The 21361-nt window shown below is 41.7% G+C and overlaps 1 protein-coding gene across 3 annotated transcripts in view; it reads right to left on the bottom strand.

The window, feature by feature from the left end:
• The window catches only part of NARF (nuclear prelamin A recognition factor), a 30119-nt gene extending 8758 nt beyond the window's left edge, over window positions 1-21361 (bottom strand). Inside the window, exons 1-9 of one of the 3 annotated variants that reach the window (XM_077834268.1) lie at window positions 21106-21361; window positions 20779-20850; window positions 19712-19886; window positions 18807-18887; window positions 15871-16014; window positions 13492-13624; window positions 11286-11420; window positions 4180-4298; window positions 934-1063 (exon numbers count right to left, since the gene is read on the bottom strand). In XM_077834268.1, coding sequence (XP_077690394.1) covers window positions 934-1063; window positions 4180-4298; window positions 11286-11420; window positions 13492-13624; window positions 15871-16014; window positions 18807-18887; window positions 19712-19738 — 769 coding nt within the window. In that variant the 5' untranslated portion in view covers window positions 19739-19886; window positions 20779-20850; window positions 21106-21361. Of the gene's footprint in view, window positions 1-933; window positions 1064-4179; window positions 4299-11285; window positions 11421-13491; window positions 13625-15870; window positions 16015-18806; window positions 18888-19711; window positions 19969-20778; window positions 20851-21105 lie in introns of those variants that run through there. The other 2 variants (XM_077834267.1, XM_077834266.1) reach the window with 2 other exon arrangements.

Raw genomic sequence — 21361 nt, 5'->3', positions numbered from 1 at the left:
CAGATAGCGGAGACTGGCAGAGCAAAAACACACGGACAGTGTGGTATGAAGTAGGGTTGCCAACCCTCCAGGATTGGCCTGGAGTCTCCAGGAATTAACGATTAATCTTTAATTAAAGATTATGTCATGTGATGAAATCTCCAGGAATACATTCAAAGTTGGCAACCTTCGTATGAAGCCATGAATGAGTCTTACAGGTCACCCAATAGGAGTTCCAAGAATACCTTTATGCCATACCACATCACTACACATTTCTGGATGTGCCACATATTTACCAAACTATGTTGGCAGTGTTTAAGAATGAATGAATAACTTTCAACCTATCACTGGCCCGGTATTGGATGATACGCCTCCTGAGCCTTGGGGCAGGGTGGCATTTGGGAGAAATTTCCACATTGCCCAGAAAAGGAGGAAATGTTTTTGTGGCAGGTTGATCTTAAAAGACAACCCTTTCCTTCTATTCCTCCCAGCCCCTCTGTGCAAAAACAAGGCAGCTGTTTGAAGCTGCTGGGGGGCAAGAAGGTGGGAACGAGTAGTCTTCCCAAGAGAGGTGTGTTAATGAATTAACAGGCGGAATGTAGATAAGGAGGACAAAGCCACAAAATAAATGCTGGCCGGGACAGCTTTTGCCTGTCAGAAAGGTTTGACTGCAGCGCAAGTTCAGATACTTGCTCTAGATAAGACAAGGAGAGCAGAACACAGACACAGCCAGTTTTTGTTCTTTTATCTATCCCACACCCAATGTCTATGCAATACATATACAGTCAGTAACTCAAGAAGGGTCCTTTTTTTGGAATCAGATGAAACTAAACCTTATTTTGACAGCTACAAAATGCTAAATGAAAAAAAAGCTGACCTAGCATAAAGTCAGTTCAAACAACTGGTGAATCATGCTGCCATTTTATATGGGAGTACATTTAAAGGAGGTTTTACCTGATGTTAGAACACAATCAACATCTTGAGAGTTATACAAGGGGGTGTAAAAATCTTCCCGCAGGGCTTCCAATTTTTTGTCATAGCAAGGAGCCACGATTATATGGAAAATTTTATCTGGAGATAGGTTCTAAGGAATAAAAAGGGCACATCTGAATTTTGTGAAAAGGCCAAGAATGCATGGAGACAAACATGGATGAAAGTATTATTGCAGAAAATTACACAGGTTATATTTACAGTCACATTAGGTCTGGAGCTAAGTGCAAGGCACAGCAACTGGGGCAACTTTTTTTTGTTTTGTAGCAGTTGATTATGTTACAGTAGTTGTCAGAGCTATCCCAAACGAACACATTAGGCTATACAGCTTACTTCTTCCAAGTGACCTAGTTAACTAAAATTTGTCTGTAAGAACAGAGAAAGCAAGAAGCCTCTTCTCACGGAAGCTACTTCTAGTGCTGTACATTTTGAGACATGGGACATGTCCAGATTTGGAGCTGCAGCTGTCATTTATCACAGTGGCACTCATACTTTGCCCATCTGAAGGAGATGTTGGTCATTTGCTAGGAGGTTGACAGCTACTAACAGCACCAGCAGCATACATATTTATAGAGCACTTTACAATAACTCACTGATGCAACCAACGCCCCTACATCATAGGTTACTCCTGGGGGGGATTCTGCGCCCATGCAGGGGCACAGAATTCATATGGGCTGCATTTTTCTGTGACCCCCCCCAAAGCAGAAAAATGCAAAAAAAGAAAAAAAAAATCTGCCAGGGGACACATGCCTCTTCCCCAGAAGGTCAGGCAGCATATGTCTGTTCCAGTGTGCCCGGAGCAGCCTCAGAGACAGGGGAAGGGAGCTGGGCATGCGTGCCTACCTGATCACTGTCACGGGGGTTGGGGGGAGAGGAAGAGAGGCTGGGTGTACATGTGTGCCAAAAAGTGAGTAAGTGAGACTCTGTCCCTCTCTTGTGACTGCAGCTCCCTGGCGTGTAAGGGTAAGGCTTTTTATATGCATGAGACAGGCTAGAGGCACAAATGAAGCAGCCTGCTTGAGTTAATTGATCTCATTCTCCAAGGCACAAATGTAGCACCCTGACTGTGTAGTAAAGTTGTTAAAGTTGCTGTTGATGGTTAATTGATCTCATTCTCTGAGGCAGAAATGTAGCAGCATGCCTATTGTTCCTATTGTTAATTAACTGTTCCCATTATCAGTCAACTCCTCCAGGAGCATTAAAACCGGTGAAAGTTTTAAGGCCCCTACATTGCCAGAGCGAAGTAAAGAAGTCTTATTATAAAAATGACAGTAAGGGCATGTCTACACTTGCCATTTAAAGCAGAAAAATTCCCTTTTTTGCGCAAAAACCATGGGAGCATCTACACTTGCCAATGACTTTTTGAAGAAAAACCACATCCACGAGAGGCATACAGCTCTTACTGGTGATGCTTTTGCGGTGAAGTGCAAGTGAAGTTATGTTCTGTTTACATAGCTTTTAGCCTCCTGAGGATATCCCATAGTGCCTAGGTGACCACTCTTGCCAGCAGCTCTGCTGCCAGGTAAACAGACATCCACCTCTCCCCCTGGAAAGCCCCAGGAACTTTGAAACTCCCCTTCCTGTTTTCTTGGCAAGTGCTCATTTATCATCTGGCCAGGTGACAATGCCTGCTCCATGGAGCAAGCGATCCCCTGCTTGGAGCAATGCTGAGTTACTGGAGCTGATCAGTGTTTGGGGAGGAGGTGGCTGTGCAGGAACCCCGGATGCCCCGTGATCACCCCCGCCCCCTTCCCACAGGGCCTATCCTCAAAATGGAGAGAGCTGCACTGTAAGATAGCTGCCCTAGAGTGCTGCTCTCATCAGCGATGGAAGTGCTGCTAATGTAAACATGCTCCGGAGGCCTGAGGAATTAAGTGAGTACACAAACCAGTGCTTTACTTTGATCCGTTCCCCATCACCGGTTAAACTTACAGTGCAAAAACTCTACAAATGTAGACATAGCCTAAGGGAATCCTGAGCTAGGAAGAGCTATGCACTCTCTCACTTTTTTCCTGTGCCAAAGTACCACAATGGAGTTAGATTACAGATCAGGATTTATTTTACTTACCCATTAAAAAAAAAAAAAATGAATGACAGCAAATAAAACATTTAGCAAGCAGTCAGTAAAATGTCAGGATAATCAGAACAAAGCACTTCCCGAAGTACCCAGCCAAGTCCATGACAATGATTAGCAAAACTATATGACTTTCTACTTTTTTTTTTTTTTTTGCTGTTTGGTGCTCTGTAATGTAATTTAAATGAAAATCCAGGATTACTGGAATGCAGGGTATCAGTAACCAAGTGTTTATTACTTAACTTTCATGTGTTTAGGAAATGATGAATAGTTATTGTGACTTTTTTCTGTATTGTAGTTTCAGTTGTTTTGGTAATTTATTTAAACTGGTGTGATTATATTGCATTATTTTGACAAATAAAATATGCAGAATTTTGCATTTTTTGGCACAGAATCCCTCCAGGAGTAATAGATAGTTAAGTATTATTATCCCCATCTATCATATGGGGATAGGGTGACCAAACAACAAGTCTGAAAAATCAGGGTACTTTTTTTTTTTTTTTTTGGGGGGGGGGGGAGCATAGTTGCCTATATAAAACAAAGCCCCTAATTTTGGGATGGTCCCTATAATATTGGGGTGCCTGGTCACCCTACATGGAGAAACTGAGGCAGAGAGAGGACATGACTTGCTCAAGACTGTACCTAAAATTAGTGGCAGAATAAACTTGTGAACTCAGAACCAGTGGATACTTCAGTTCTCAGCATACAAATGCTTCAGCTCCATCTGAGATGACAGAGCATTGCATGCTGGGACCTGTAGTGTCTGCATGATACCCTCTGCTTTAAAGATTGTATTGTAGAACTGTGTGGGCAGCATTTGGCATACCAGCTTTACTTTGGTCACTTAGTTTTTTTTTCTTTTTTTTTTTACATAAAGAATTAAATCCAATCTCCATGAGGCATTGAGAGCACAATGACTGCAACTATGTTCTGCCAGCGTGGGGTGAAATTGAGAGGTTCTTTGTCTTGCACACTTGCATAGCAGCAAAGCACAATCTAGCCTAAGATGTAAGCACAGACCGTTTAGGAAGAATGAATGGGTGGGAGGAGGTGTAAGACATCTGTAATTAAATATTAGAAACCAACATGCAAGAGAACAATTCTCTAGAACAGTCAAGAAAAGCAGAATTAGTTACCTGTTGCCTGGCAAAGTAACACTTCACCAGGGACCCCATGATCTGCTGTGGAGACTTCGCAGTGCAAATGTGTGGAGTCACTGGGTTGGTAAGCACCCTTTCAGCATACCGGATCCAACCTAGAATTACAGTGAATGAAGAAAGATAGCAAAGTTGAGAGCATATGGAAATGGGTCCTTGAGGAAAGGGATAAAAAAAATCCAGCATGATGGGATGGCGAGGCTGATGGGAAACTTCTTGTTAAAAGTGGGGATTGGAAGATGGACTTGTCTTCTGCCGTATGCAGGAAGTTTCTGCAATAACTCTTATTAATGCCAACAGAAGCTATGTTCTCCAGAGACTCCCTGCATTGATGGACTCCAACTTTTTCTTTTTGGTGGAGCTGCTTTTGTTATGGATTGTTGGATGGGTGACTGGTTTCTTCTTCTGCTCTCCCCTGGCACAGTTGCCACCAATTATCTTTTAGGTACTTATGTGGTGCCTTATTACTGTACAATCTGAGTGCCCCACAGTCAATGGATTTATCCCCCCACTGCCCCAATGAGGTAGGGCAGTTCTATTATCCCATTTTACAGATGGCCAAGAGAGACTTAAGTGACTCATCCAATATCATGCAAATGATCTGCTGCAAAGCTGGGAGCTGAACTCTGATGTCCTGAGTGCCAGACTAGCACCCTAACCACTGGACTGTCCTTCCTTTTCTCTCAGTTTCACTTTATTGTCTTCTAGGCACTCTCTCTTTTGCTGCTCTCCTCCGTTTACCCCCTTCATCTCCTCCTCTGGTTGCTCTTCCTCCTCATGCCCTCACTCAGACAGCTTGCTTAGGGTGGGAGTATCCACTGGTGCTCCCCTGGCTGAGCCAAGTACAGCAGAAGCAGAGAAGAGAAGCTTTAGCCAGCAGCTCTCTGCCTGACCCTTGTACAGGTGAGCTAACTCCTGCATCTGGCTGTATTAAGGGCTCACAGGAGATGAAAAGATATCCAGTGACTTTCAAGGAGTCACCTGCTGTTTTACACGTAGCTCCATGAGTACTTTCGCACTGAGGGGACCCAGACTGGGATCATACAATTTCCCCCTCCTCCTTTTACTCCTTTCCTTTGCCCTGCACACTTATTGGACAAGTCTGAGGTCTCCCTACACACTGAGGAGAGAACAAACCTCACCTCAGTATTCCATAAGACAATCACAATTTGCATGTGCTTTCAAATTTCTATTCTGACTATGCAGTTTGTCCATGTCAGTAAAAGATTTATTGATGAGGGCTGCTGTTCTGAAGGATACTAAGAGGAATCTACAAATGGATTTGGTGAACCTACTGGGTAATTAATTCTATAACCTAGAATCCACTGTGAAATGAATTATGTATTACATCCGCTTGAATGCACAAATTTACGAGAGCACCTCACCTGGGGATTCAGCTAATAATGAAACAAGCCAACGTTTTTTGGCAGCCACCACTTGGATCACCATTTACTAATCTGCTCCACTCTACTGAGAGTGAAGAGTAACTCTGTAACGTTCTGTTTTCTAAGTTTCAGTGTCCCAGTATACTGTACAGTGTGCCTTCTCCAGAACAGCAGAGTCGAATGAAGCATCATCTAAAAACTCACTGCATTACTGGGAACAAGCCTGGCCAAATCAGATTTCAGCTACAGTTATACGTGAAAATCAATTATCCATATCCTCTTAAAAAACCCCACAAGCATCCCAAGTCTCTGTGTATTATTGTAAATATTAATAGATACATTCTATCTAATGTACTTCTATGTCCCCACTGCTGTAGCATCTGACCGCCTCACAATCTTTAATGTATTTATCCTTACAACATGCCTGTGGGGCGGGACAATGCTATTATCTCCATCGTACAGCTGAGGAGCTGAGACACGGACTTGACTGGGTCACTCAGGAAGCCTGGAACACAGCAAGGAATTGAACCTGGTTCTCCCAAGTCCCAGGCTAGTGTCTAACCACTGGGCCTACAATGTGTCTATTACATTGGTAGATTTATATTTTGCCACTTCAAAAACTAAACAGTACAGAAAGTTAGGGTTAGCCCAATATCTTAGCCCACGGGCAACACCCACTCCACAACAGACAGGCTCTCCGTCCCCAAACAGATTAGTGTTTGTAAGAGAGATACAATGGCTACAGAGCACATGCTACCAGAAAACGTTATATTTGTAGGCCTGGGGTAATCTTGAGATTTGGAGACCATACAGAAGCAGCACTATAAAAGTGAAGACATTACACACTACTTATACATGCAGGTCAGCTGAAAACAGGCACTTGGACAAATAAAAGCAGACACTATTGTAATCAGGATGGTACTCAGATGACACCTTTTCAGTATGAGGAGAATTATACAAGGCATGTGCACTTTAGGGGAGCACTAGCCGTCCTCCTGCCTGGTGTTTCCAATTCTGGTTAAAAAAAGAGACAGTGAGACTGTCCAGTTTCACAGGAGACCCTAACAGGCATTTTTCTGCATCACAGAAACACCCCCCCTCCAATTTCCCTCCCCCCAACATACACTTATTTATCGGTGCTCAAGAGAAACAAGGGCTAATTAGTTAAGGGATCTACATGTCAGGACTGAGGTGCCCTGTCAGAGCTATGAACAAGAAGTTTGTATTGTGTTTACCTTCATTATGCCTGGTTCCAACCAGTGCTATAGGTCTCACCTTGTCACACTCAATGTCAGATGAAAAATAAATAAATGTTCCACATTTTTTACTTTTCTTTTTAGTGCCTGGAATAAAAGTTGGACTGATAGCACTGGAATCTCAAGCCCTTTAACAATTATATGACACCCCATATCATGTACATGACTGTAGAACAGATTATGCTTCTAAAAAGAGGAAAAAGAAAAGGAGTACTTGTGGCACCTTAGAGACTAACCAATTTATTTGAGCATAAGCTTTCGTGAGCTACAGCTCACTTCATCGGATGGCTTATGCTCAAATAAATTGGTTTGTCTCTAAGGTGCCACAAGTACTCCTTTTCTTTTTGCGAATACAGACTAACACGGCTGTTACTCTGAAACCTAAAAAGAGGAAGCACCTCTTATTTTAAATTAGAAGTTTTCCACTACGTCACTCTAGATCAATGTTTTCAGAAGGCCCTGCCCTTAAATATCTGGCATGATTTTCATTAGTCATCACAGTGCAGTGCCTAGGAAGCTGGTTTTCAGAAACCAAATGTTTTCAATATTATAAATCACACAAACCCAGTGGAGTTCCATTAAAATCCAAGCAGCTGCAGACAGCTAGGTAGGCCCGATTTATTTCATGTGCTCTTCTACCATTTATCTATAGGTAGGAAACAAACAAGTTTCCATTAGCTCCAGCTTCACAGGGGCATTAGTCACCGTTTAGTTATGGAAGTAGCTTTTGTGAATGAGCAATACAAGGCTTTTATCTGCCCTTCACACATGCACTGTTTGTTTTTTGCCTACTCATCAATAGGTCTGCAGAAACTTGACTGCTTCTTACTGGAGTGAAGCACTTCTACTTAACCATACAGACTCCTCATATGTTTGCATTAATTCTAGGCCATCTTCTGGTTTATATTAGCTTTAAACTACCAGTTCTGGGTGTTGCTGGTTGTTTTTTTTTTTTTAAGTCTTATGAAACCACAAATCAGTGTGTAAATGGTCCCAGGCTCAGTTCATGTATTATCATCAGTGGTATCTGCTGTATGAAAAATGGTCTAAAAATGTGTGGTTTGAACACATACATATTGCTATAAACTACAGAGAAATATGGAGCCAAATTTATCGTCAGCATAACGCCATACACTTCAGTGGAAAAAAAGTGAGAATGAATTTGGCCCAGTGGGCCAAAGACATTTGAACAGGCCTGAACAGTCACCTAGTAGCCATGTACTTTCCTGCTATTTGTGACTGCCTGTCCCAGTCACTTGCTTTAGGAGTCAGCAGGGGATGGGAATTTTTTGGGAACAGCAGATCAATTCCAAGCGGGAGTGCATCATGTCACTCAATGTTGACCAATCTGGCCAATTAAGGAACACAATCAACAAGAGCTAAAGGATAGTTTAGTCTCTATCAGGCAAATGGCTGATTTGTTGTGATGCCAGGTCTTGAGTAGGGGATATAAAAGCAGAAGTAAAATGAGAAATCCTCACAGTTCCAACAGGAAAGCAGAGAAACCTCATATGATGATAAGATTAAAATGCATCCACAAAAGATGACCCTTTATCATGGTCTCTGCAGTCTTATAATCAAAGGAGAGCATTAGTTTGAATCACAGATCACTATGTCACTGTATATTTAAGGGCAATGGTTCAAGATATGGAGAACTACACCCTGAAAGAAACTGAAGTGAAACTGTTGTGCCTCAATCTGGAGTGATCTTCTGTGTACAAAACACTTTTAAACCAATATTGAGATAAAGGAATGCACCCTTTAAACAAACAGAACTTCTGGGAGCAATTTATATCATAGGTTCGTAGAATGGAAACAAAAAACCCCCCAGACATTTGAAATAAAGTTGAACATATTTACTATACATCTAGAGAGCAACTGAGCATGAGGTATCGTTGTGAATGACAATAAAACCTGCAATCAGAGAGTTGTCTACCACAATATTTTGCTCCTATTTTGCAGCAGTGGTGCTGAAAACATCTGACCCGTCTCCACTAATACTTACACAATAGCTTGCACCAATGCAGTTGTACCATTGCTAAAAGCAGGTGCCAAACTTAGTGTGTAGATAAGCCCATAAGTGCCCTCCATTAATTGACTGACTCATAATATCCCTCTAAGTGTTATTATCTCTGATTTGTAGATGAGGGAAAACAAATTTCCTCTGGCTCAGTTGTAACACAAAACCACACTTATGGGCAATTATTCTAGAGCCCACTATACTCTCTGAGAACCTAATCCCAATCCCAATGAAGTCAATTTGGGAATCTTGCCACTGATTTCAGCGGGAGCTGGACTGGCCTCTAAATGTTAATTACCGGTAAATCACGAGTAACAAATTGAGTGCTTTTTTGTTTAAACCTTGCAAGCTGCAGGGAAAGACAACATATGGCACATCTGCTTCTGAACACAGGAGACAAAACAAACTAGAATGCTTTTTTCCTAACAGACAAACCTAAAGGGTATTCTCCTCCTGATATATACATGCAGCTCCTAGAAGTGTATGTTCAACACATCCAGCAGAGAATATACAGAAGTTATCCACCCGACAAAGATACTTACCTTTACACAATAAAACGTAAGAGTATAATTTAAAAAAAAAAAACAACAACCATCGTTTTCCAGAAAACAAACAAACAATCTATTCAAAATTATATGCCCACACATTTTACATTAAATGATAATGGCAGATTATGGAGATTGGCAACCCTCCAAGGAAAGCATGCTATGTTTGTAAACCATCCTTCATTTCTCTTTTGTAGTAATATTTCCTGAATGGAACACTGCCCACTTGAACTAGTTAATATTAAACTATTTAAAAAAATAAATAAATCCATTTTTGGATAGAGTACCTCCTCTTAAACCATGTGTCCTGAAATGTACAATAATTATTGCTAAGAAAGCATTTTCTGCTCCTTTGTTGATGTTTATAAAGGATTTTTCAGCAAGATCTTCAAAGGTATTTAGACACCTTACTGCTATTGAGTTCGGTGAGTAACTTCCTTTGAGGATCTGGGCTAAAATGACTAGCTAACTGAGTATACAGGGGATAGCATAACTGACTATACAAAGTAAACAAACTGGGGAAAAAATTGTCCCCTTTAACTTGTCTTGGTTCCAGTAATGGTAGGTGTTCCCTGTAACAAGGCATACACTTCTCAGAAAGAAATGTGATATTTCAAGTTGATGGCTTCCCTTCAACATTAAATTGTTCCACTCACACAGTCATCGTGAACATAGTTTCATTTCACCATTTCCTTCCATACTCCAGTGCCAAGTTAAAAATTTTGCATGGGTTAATGGAAGTCATGATTTCTAATTAAAGCACTTAGTAAAAGTATATTTTTCTTAATGGTGCTTTTCAACAGGAAATATTTAATTCAAAGAAATGGAAGGCAGAGCCAAAACCACACAGTGAGAGAAGAATGATGTAGTGGAGAGAGTGCTGTGGTTTAAGCACATGACTCAGAGTCAGGAACTCCTTAAATTCTAATCCTTGCTCAGACTCCTTTTGATGCCTTGGACAAGACACTTAAGAACGGCCATACTGGGTCAGACCAAAGGTTCCTCCAGCCCACTATCCTGTCTGCCGACAGTGGCCAATGCCAGGTGCCCCAGAGGGAGTGAACCTAACAGGTAATGATCAAGTGATCTCTCTCCTGCCATCCATCTCCACCCTCTGACAAACAGAGGCTAGGGACACCATTCCTTACCCATCCTGGCTAATAGCCATTAATGGACTTAACCTCCATGAATTTAACTTAAGCTCTCTGTACCTCAGTTTCTCTATCTATAAAATTAAATAATATGTGCCTCTCTCACAGGGAGAATGTGAAACTTAACTGGTTAATGGTGTGTGCAAAGAGTTACTAATTTTGCTTCCCTGAACCTGCAGTGTGCAACAGACCCTGGTTGAATTCACACTCAGGGGAAGGTAGGCAGCATTTGCACTACTCAACTTTCTCACAGTTCTGCTGGATGACAACAGCTTTAAGTTGCAGTTGGGGCTCCATAGGAGAACCCCTATGTCAGATTGCCTCAGGGATGTAGTGATACAGCACATTCCATATCTAACTTGGTCACACTTTCCCCATCTACACTGCCCAATTTTGTTGTTATCCTGGCTCCCTGGCAGAGAAGAAGCTGCATGTGCCATGTGGTACCAAACCCCCTGCTCTCCAGGTACATTTTCTTCCATCGCAGCAGCCTGCTTAACTCAGGGCTGAATCTAGCTCCATGTCTGCAAAGAATCTGAACAGTGCTATAGCTCCCAAGTATTACTACAGGAAAGGAGGATGTGCTGTAAGATTCAGAATCCTTGAAATATAGAGGCCAAAAATCTTATGCTCTACAAGATACACAACTAGAACTGCACTATTTTTATTTCAGTAGTGATAAATGGGGGACTATACAATACTGCAGAGTTAGGGACTCAACTTCTCACCAGGACAAGCAGAGGCAAACATTGGTAAGGCATGTTCCTCCTGGTTCCGCTGTCGATACCGCTGCACAAATTCCTTCTGGCTCTCCAGGATACTGAAATCAGCAGCTATAGTGGTGTCAAATACATAATGCACCCCTGAGAAACAAAAGGACAAGAATATGTGATAAATTAACTCCTGGAGTGCTTTGCATCTCACAGACCTTCTTCCCCATCTCCAGGCTTTTAAGTAACCTTTAAAAACTCAAAGAAACAATGCGCAAACCCTGCTTGCCCTCCAGTTTTTGGCACACTTTTAACACCTGCAGCATACTTGAACAACAAAACCATAAATCTGAAAGCACATTGTCTGTGTCACAGATTTTTAAAAAGCTGCTGACTTGTTAACAATATGAATCCCTTCAAAACTTCAAAAGGAAATCTGTTTCCTTATAGAAAGTTTGCCCATTAGTGAACACTTACACCCTATTGCGGAACTCGGCTGCTGGCAAGGACTCAAACTATGAACTTTACTTTACAACCAATGCTAATACTTATCTGTACGAACTTTTATATCCCTGCAACAGGACAACCTTCCATTGATGCCCTTGCCTAAATACTTGTAAATACCTGCACAATGTTCTGTACATCACCAAAGGCCTCCCATCTATTTACTTGTCAGTGTGTTTCTATACAGCTGTAAAATATTATCTATACCATTGTACCTAGTATAATGTATTCCCAGATAATGTAAACAATCTAAAATATATTTGGGGCCCACCAATACTTACAGTGTTCCTTTCAGATAATTATTTCCCTTATTAATGGGAAAAAAATGGATCAGTTACACACACTTATAACGTTTGTTCTGTGGAAAACTATGACATAGATCTTGGAGGAGGAAAAGCATCTTCTTTTCCCTATTATTTAAGTAGGAAAAACGATAGGAAAGAGGAAGTTTTAGCAAAATGGTACACATATAGGAAGTCTTAGAAGCACATGGTATAGGAGACATCAAAAAAGTATAGTTTTAATATCAAATAGAGAGACTGCATACTGCTTGGAAAAAATTGTTGAAACAACGGTGAACAGGAACAAAGAAGCAGAACTTCTAAGACTATTATCAGTACTCAAACTCTCAAAGGATTGGTCTGATAGCATGAGGAGTAAAATTCCCCTTAGTAAAGGTATATGGAGAACTGTGGCTTCACTGAGCTCAATGAGAAAACTCCTATTGACTTCTTTGTGGCCAGGATTTCCCCCATGGACTGGAAATTAGACTATGACAGTCACTTGTGTTATTTCTAACAATGTTATCTTTTCCATAACTAAAACTTCCCAGTTTCTTTCAAAACAGTTACTCACAGTTGGGGCTTCCTTCTGCTTCCACTTGGCAAAATTTCACACGTTGCAGCGCTTGACAGATGGGTCAATAGTTTTACTTTCCTTACCTCACACTGGCCCTTTACAGGGAGGCCCAGTAGTGACACTCACCACCCCCTAGAGGGCTGCAAGGTGGTTCAGAACTGGCTGCTTTCTTAAACAATTCTTAACATTCCTTTCCAAAATTACTTTGTCTTCAGACAATTACAGCAAATAAGGAGGTAGGTCCCTGTATTTCCACAGCACCTCAGCACACATTTTTGCTCCTGCTACATATATTTTTCAGTTTAAGTCACGTGAGGTAAAGGAACTCTGAAAAAGTACTTTGTAGGAGCTCTCTTTGATAGTGATGAAGATAGAGAAGGATGCAGCTGTTCTCCAAATCAATCACTCCTGCATAGGGTTACCACCTGTCCTGAATTGGGTGCGGGGCGGGGGCAGTTCTGAAATGCAGAGTTCAAGTCCTATCCTGGACTGAATGACTCTGAGACAGCATTTGTCTCGGATTTGTGGTGCTACTCCACACCTGCCCGAGACGCAGGAGAAGTGCCCGTCTCTTTCTGGTGGTGGGGAGGGGCTGAGATGGGCCAAGGCCCCACACCCTGCCCAGACTGGAAGCCGAAGTCGGACCATGGTTCCAGGGACCTCAGGCCACTGTGGGGAGCCCCAGACAGTCCACCTGCCCCTGGTGGCATGCCCCAGGGGGCAGGGACATGGGCCAGGGATTGCAAACAATTGCAAAACGGTCTCTTATAACTGGACAGTGCTGCAAAATTCTGCCAGGGAAGAAAGAAACGCAAGATAACCCTGCTGTGTTCTCCCAGTGTAATAATGAATCAGAACCTACCAAGACTTTTGAGGAAACCACAGAGTCTCTTAGCTGCATCATTTACGCACAGATTGAATTTAGCAGCAAAATAAGGCAATGACTGAGGGCATATAGACACTGCCAACACTTTGTGTTTTGAGGTATCACATTTCTGGAAAATAAACAAAGCATGCAGGTGGATTATTACAACAGCATAAGGTCCCTCTCCTTCTCATTCCCACCCCATCCTCAAGAGTCGCTCCTCTAATTTCCTACGCATTAAACAAACATACCATGAAAGCCCCAATGAAGCAACTACCATCCTTACAGAGTGTAGAATGGAATTTCCTTCTGGTTCTGTTAATGTTGAGAGTCACTCAGCTGGAGAAGTTGCTGTTGTATGACTCAAGGAATTCCATCCCTCCCAGGACAACCCTATCCTTGGCTTGTTAAGCAGACAAGCAGAGTTAGAGAATCAACACTTACAGGATTTTGATAATTAAGGGAAGCATAATGCTCCAAAAATATGGGAAGAACTTGGAAACAAATATAGGTGTTTAGATTAAGGTTTACAGGAGCATGGAGATTTGAAATTTTAAATGTGATCCTTCAAACTAAGGATGTGATCCTGAGAGATACCGCAGTGGCCTTAACTTCAACTGGAATTGAAGGCATTCAGCAGGACTGGACCCTAAAACAAACCATCCCAACAATGCTATATATGCACAATCAAGTGTGTTTGGTTGAAGAAAAAGACTGATGTGCAAAGGTAACATTCTTGTGAGGATCACGTCATATATGTGAAGATGTACACTTTGTGTTTTAGTTAGGACATGATGCTTGTCGTGTATGTTTCTCACCAATGGTAGTGGAAGACTTAAAAGACACAAGCAATAAAACAGGAATAGAGAAATCCTGCACCAGATGACTTAATAGACATTAGAACTGGAAGAAAGCAATAATTTTGCTACATTTAAATCTTTGTCTGTCTCACACTTACACAACCACATCATGCTATAGAATCAAACCAGTCCTAAAAACTGGCTAGAATATTCTGGGAGGAATCCTTACACTGATAATACTTAGATATATCAAATAGGTAGAGAGAGTGGTATCAATTTCAATTAAAAATGAAATTTTAAGAGTAGCTGTTGCCTCCTGGGTGAGAGTACAATAGTCTGGAGTGGTAGATTATTAAGTCAATGTCAAGATCAGCAGACTCAAGTATTGTGTGTATTAGGAAAGCTTCCAAAGAACCACCCTCAGCAATAAAATGGCACTCTTTGTGTCAGACAGAAGCTATAATATTATTTATTTATTTTGCAAGAGGAAAAAGAACCCAAGATACACATCTGAATACACACCTTTCAAATGTGCCTGGTATCATTCATACCTTAAAGCATGTACTAGAACAGGGATGGGCAAACTTTTTGGCCCGAGGGCCACATCTGGTATGGAAATTGTATGGTGGTCCATGAATGCTCCCAAAATTGGGGTTGGGGTGCGGGAGGGGGTGAGGGCTCGGGGGTGGGGCGAGAAATGAGGAGTTCAGGGTGCGGGAGGGTGCTCCGAGCTGGGACTGAGGGGTTCAGAGGGCGGGAGGAGGACAGGGATGCAAAGTCTGGGCAGCGCTTACTTCAAGTAGCTCCTGGAAGCAGCGGCATATCCCCCCCCTCCAGCTCCTATGCAGAGGCACGGCCAGGCAGCTCTCCACACTGCCCTGTCTGCAGACGCCCCCCTGTAGCTCCCATTGGCCACGGTTCCCGGCCAATGGGAGCTGCAGGGGCAGCGCTTGGGGCAGTGGCAGCGTGTGGAGCCCCCTGGCTGCCCCTACACATAGGAGCTTGAGTGAGACATGCCACTGCCTCCAGGAGCTACACAGAGTGGGGCAAGCCCGACCCCACTCCCCAGCTGGAGTGGAGAAAGCCCCAGACCCTGCTCCTCAGCTGGGGCTTGAGGGCTGGATTAAAGTGTCTGGAGGGCCGGATGTAGCCCCTGGGCCGTAGTTTGCCCACCGCTGTACTAGAAACTAATGCTACAATTCTCTCTATTTTTGCAGTCAGGTCTTTGATAACAATATGCGCAAGGTATGAAATTATCTCATACTTTCACCATGATCACAAAAAACAGAATGCCTCCAACACTCAAGAAGTGTATGTTTTGCAACACTATAACTGCACACCCAACAGTTTATTACTGAAGTTATGAGATAATCATCATGCTTTGCCCTACAGCTTCTTACCTATGCCTTACAGAATACATCTCACAAAATTTAGATTACAGCCATGATCTTACTTTTACGGATGAAGTGCTTTAACTGCTATACTATTCAAGGGTTTTTATTTATCACTGAAACGGCTTAGTCACTATCTCACATCCTTCCTCTCACACAAATTCCTGCATGCTTTGTCACTTTACCTTGTTAAGGTTGAGTATGCGAAAGAGTTCCTTCTGATTCTGCTGGAAAATCCTGACACCTTCTTCTGATGTCACACAATTGTCACAAGCTAGGCAGTCACTAAGGAATATTTTAGCACTAGCCAATTTATGGAATTCACTTTTCTGGAAATGAAAGGAGATTGGATAAGCTAACTTTCAGGGCCTTTGTACTGGCTTATTTAAACTCCAACAGTAGTTCTGTTATTTTGTTAAAAACACAAGACCGTCCCCCTCGTGTGTGTGTATCATTTAAAATTAGAAAATGGTTTATTCAGTACCTCTTGATTTCTCGGCCCCTCTGAAATTATTAAACTGTATTATTCTATGCCAAAGCATTTTGAGATATTGTGTAGTATCTTTCAGAAGATACTAGTGGCAAAAAAATTCAAACTCAGAATTTTGGAAGTTAAGCATCTAAACCCTATCCATATTTAGGCACCTGAAGTGGCTTGATCTGAAGAGGCATTGAGCATAGCATCCATTAGCTTCACAGGCAGTTGCGAGTACTTACCTTCTCAGGCTTCTTCAATGCCTAATATGTATTTACATAATTAACATCAGACACCCAAGTCTGAAAACTTTGGCAATAGTTTTTAAGGACACAAAACAAAGGAAAGGTCATATCATGATCACTTGAGTCAGGCAAACTGTCTCAATGACTTAAACAAGATGAGTCCCATGTCTATGGGAAGCAGGATTTGGCCCTAAAGTTGCATTGTCTTTGTGTTACATTATATGAATGACAGCTCTGTAAGGGATCTCAGGGTCATAGTGGATCACAAGCTAAATATGAGTCAAAAGTGTAACACTTTTGCAAAAAAAGCAAACATCATTCTGGGATGTATTAGCAGGAGTATTGTAAGCAAGACATGAGAAGTCATTCTTCTGCTCTACTCCACACTGATTAGGCCTCAACTGGAGAATTGTGTCCAGTTCTGGGCGCCACATTTCTGGAAAGATGTGGTCAAATTGGAGAAAGTTCAGAGAAGAGCAACAAAAATGATTACAGGTCTAGAAAACATGACCTATGAGGGAAGATTGAAAAAATTGGGTTTGTTTAGTCTGGAGAAGAGAAGACTGAGAGGGGGCATGATAACCCTTTTCCAAGTACATAAAAGGTTGTTACAAGGAGGAGGGAGAAAAATTGTTCTTCTTAACCTCTGAAGATAGGACAAGAAGCAATGGGCACCAAGGAAGGTTTAGGTTGGACATTAGGAAAAACTTCCTAACTGTCAGAGTGGTTAAGCACTGAAATAAATTGCCTAGGGAGGCTGTGGAATCTCCATCATCAGGGATTTTTAAGAGCAAGTTGGACAAACACCTGTCAGGATGGTCTAGAGAATACTTTGTCCTGCCCTGAGTGCAGGGGACTGGACTAGATGACCTCTTGAGGTCCCTTCCAGTTCTATGATTTATGGATGGAATATTGTTTGTTAGTTAGTTTGAGGGAGGAGGAACTTCTGCAAAGGAGAGAGAGAGAGAGACTTCCAGACCCCTTGCAAAACTCTCAAACGAAAAGTGTTATTTAGTGTAATTTAGCAAACCAGGTATGAGACCTATAGCAACATTACCTCTTTCACCTATAGTTAGAACATACTTTTATGTGGTTTGAAGCGTCAAGCACCCTCCTTCTTTTCTTTAAAAACAAACAAACAAACAAAACCCCCCCAAAAAAGAAAGAAAGTTGTAGGGTCAATTTTTGCATGGAAACTGTTGTCTTGTATATTGCATTTGCCTTGAGTTGATCCTACAAACTCTGACTTGTGAGTAACTTTTACTCAGGTATTCCATTGTCGTCATTTGGACCACTCATGGGAGTAACGATTTCATGGGTTGGACCAGATCAGGTCAGATGCTGAGCAGCCTAAACTTCTACTGATTTCACTCATAGACAAAGGCGTTCAGCCCCATGAATGATCAGGCCCTTAGAATGCAAGATGCTTTTTTCAGGGGGGAGGGGAGATACTGTGTCATTTTAAGTGTTGGTAAAGTATCAGCTGCATATCATTCTGTAATTATGAACCACATTTATTTGGAGGACTAAAACTGCAAAAAAAAGCTTGATTGAGATACAATAAGAACAGGCACAACCCCACTCCCCCCCTTTTTAAAAAAAAGATTCGAGGAAGCATTTTCAGCCTTTTTGACTCTTTCTACAAAGCCACTGAAAGAAATTACCTCGTGGGTGCTCTGCACCGAGTGCTATGTTTTCAATTTCATCCTTCTTAAGAAACCATCAATATAATGAACCTGCTTTTCATAGCTGTTGAATAGTCGTGTATCCCCATTGACTTTAATTGGAGTTCTAGGTGCTCAGCACTTTTGAAAAACCAAACCCTGTGTTTGTATCCCTATCCCTAGAGCCCTATGTGGGTACAAAATTTGTATCCGCATCTGATCCACAAAAATGATCTGCAGATATCTGCATCTGTGGATATCCACAGATTTGCAGAGCTTTAGATATAAAATGCATCGGTTTCCATCTGTGATCTGCAAAAATGATCCACACCCAGGGTTGTGAGTTCAATCCTTGAGGGGGCCATTTAGGGATCTAAGGCAAAAATTGGGGATTGGTCCTGCTTTGAGCAGGGGGGTAGACTAGATAACCTCCTGAGGTCCCTTCCAACTCTGATATTCTATGAGCCCACATATATCTGTGTCTATAAAGTGGATATCCGCGGATTTGCAGGGCTCTACCTATTCCAGCTCCCTTCTGGATTATTTTCTGTCAATGGTTCTTATAAGTAGGGCTTTGGTTTATAAGTACAATGCATATTTTTATTCATGTATAGCTTATCCGAACATTTATTTATTCTTTTCCAAAGGAAAAAAAGGCACAGAACAGAGAAGGCTAAAAATCAAAGCAATAATATACCTTAGATTAATAAAATCATTTTAAAAAAAAGGAACATTACCTCCTCATTTTCATCATTTGCGCTCAGTGGATCCACCGATGTATTTTGCTTGTCATCATTTTTCTGTTTTTTACTACATTCCTGAAAGAGATAATAGAAATGTGTGTTATAAACAAAAAAAAAAAAAACACTACTCAAAAAACATTTTTTTAACTAGGTCTATGACTTCAGATAGTGTGTTACATTTTTCCAACATGTTTATTACAATGAAAACATTGATGGGAAGTTCACCTGCTTGGCTTTTACAGCTTTGGGTGTATTTTTAACACTGGGGGCAGGGATAAGGAAAGAGAGTAGAGAGAAATGACTGCAGTATATATGGCAACCACTATAGTATACCATAAAATAGTCACATAAAGCCATTTGAAACGTAATCAATTATAATGAATATAATGAAAATTGTATAAAAGATCTTGTCACACACCAAAAAAACAGCATCAGTAGGTTACATTAAATGTCATTTCCATCACAACTTGCCCAGAGAAATAAATATAATTAAACCTTTCCTGGGGAAAAAAAAAACAGGTTATAAATTAATATTTGAATGGTATCAGTAAGGTAGAATACAAGAGGCAGGCCCATTTGGAAGTATGGGCTGTGTACTGGCTATCTGTGACCTTGTAATCTATAACAAAATTCTACTACTGCACCACCTGTCTCAGAGATAATATACAAAAAAGTTCAAGTCACTTAACTGTGCACTGGCTGCAACTTAGCCCTGCCCTGCGGTATAAAGTTAAGTCCCTCCAGCAGCACAGACTCGAATTACTTATTCAAAAATGGAAACCCCTTGAAAGACAAAGGATCCTCATATTATGTAACAGATCAAGCAAGTGCCTGACCTGGGGTGGAGTCAAACTACCGATTGTTTCCAATGCATAAAGTCTTAAGAAAATAGTACTCACCTTTTTGGTGCAGTTTTCACACTTCATCTGTGAGTCTTTGTATTACTTTTTGGTATGTCTATTAAATTTTTAAAGGTGATTTTCTTACTACAGAAGAGTGTTATTCTCTTTATTCTACAGGCAGAGGAAGAAAGGAGGAAGCAGCCGGACTTCAGTGACTTTGCTTGTCAGCTCTCTGCAATAATAAAGGCCCAAAGAGCAAGAAATTAGCCAGCTCTTCCTTCCAATTCCTGTTGCCTTTTGTTGTTATTATTGCCCTACTGCCCTCTTATGGCACTCCTCCTGATTGGCATTTTCAAAAGCCATCGGGATGCCCAGGAGTGGGAGGGTCTGACTGCACAGCAGCCAATTCGGTCTTCCTGTGGGTGGGAAGGACCTTGTAGCTTCTTCAGACTCTATAATGGACGGTTTAAAAAAAATAATCCTCACACTACACGTTAGAGAATTTGCTAACATTGTAATGAGTAACAAATACCGCAGAGGAAAAGCTTTTAGGAAGATCAGTGGGCTAGATGCAGGGCCTGCAACCATCATGATTAATGGCTTTAATGTACTGTAGAGAAACAATCCCCTCCCCCACCCCCTTGACATGCTTAGAATACAAATCTGTAACCCATGACTCTGATTCATGTTCATTCTGTAGATTCTGGCAGCGAATACATGTTGCTTTGGGGGTCGGTGATTGTGGTCATCCCTGTATTTTGCACAGAGGTAGCAAGCTCTGACACTACATGCAATTGATGTGAAATGAACATGCAAAACAAGGGTGGTAAAAGGGGTCACCCCTGCACATGCAGAAGAGACTGTATCTTGCTCTAAGACCCGAGGAGACTTAGGACATCGCTTCTCGAGGGAAAGCACAGCTCTCTTCTTAATAATGGTGGGAGTGCTACATAGTGCTGGTGTAGACTCTGTCTTGCTGGATCATCAAAAGGACGGGAACAACAGGTTCACACCGTCACAACGGAGGAGGAAAAACTGCTTTTGATTTGAGTCTCTTGAATGTGGTGGCGTCTCATTCTTTACTTAAGCGTTTAATAGCCCCCCTTTTAATCACATACACAAACCTCTCTTCCCTCATCCCAGTGATTACACAAATCGCTCCGTGTACGGCACCTTAAGCCTTGAATTCTGATCATCTGCAATGAAACGATTCATGATTCTCACTACCATCAACGATTTTTCCCGCAAAGTCAGCTCAAGGCTAACAATTTCCCATTGTCACAACCCCAGTACATTGCTTGGCACTCAGATGCAGAGCAAAGACATAACATTTTTTGTCTATACAAAACACACAGACGTGCAATCACAAGCAGTAACAAAATAACCGCCATGCAGCTAAAGGAATGAAAGAGAAGGCTGAGAAAGGAAGGGAGAAGAATCAGATACTGTACCTTGCTGCTGACTTCATTTAACCTACAATAAATTATTTCTTGGCTGGTAGAAATTAAATAGCATGAGGTAAAGCCTGGAACATGCTGCAGCTATTAAAGAGATCCATATATATATTAGGGGGGAAAACTAGGCAACAAGGGTAGGGCGGCAAGCACAGGCTCCAGTAAAGGAAGCGAAATGCTCTTGTTTTTCAGCTATTATTTAATGTAAAGTCTTTCTGTCCCGCTAGTGCCCTGAGCTGTTCCCCCAGCAGCC

The sequence above is a fragment of the Eretmochelys imbricata genome, chromosome 14, assembly GCF_965152235.1.
Source record: "Eretmochelys imbricata isolate rEreImb1 chromosome 14, rEreImb1.hap1, whole genome shotgun sequence".
Lineage (NCBI taxonomy): Eukaryota > Metazoa > Chordata > Testudines > Cheloniidae > Eretmochelys > Eretmochelys imbricata.
This window is presented reverse-complemented; position numbering and strand designations above follow the sequence as displayed.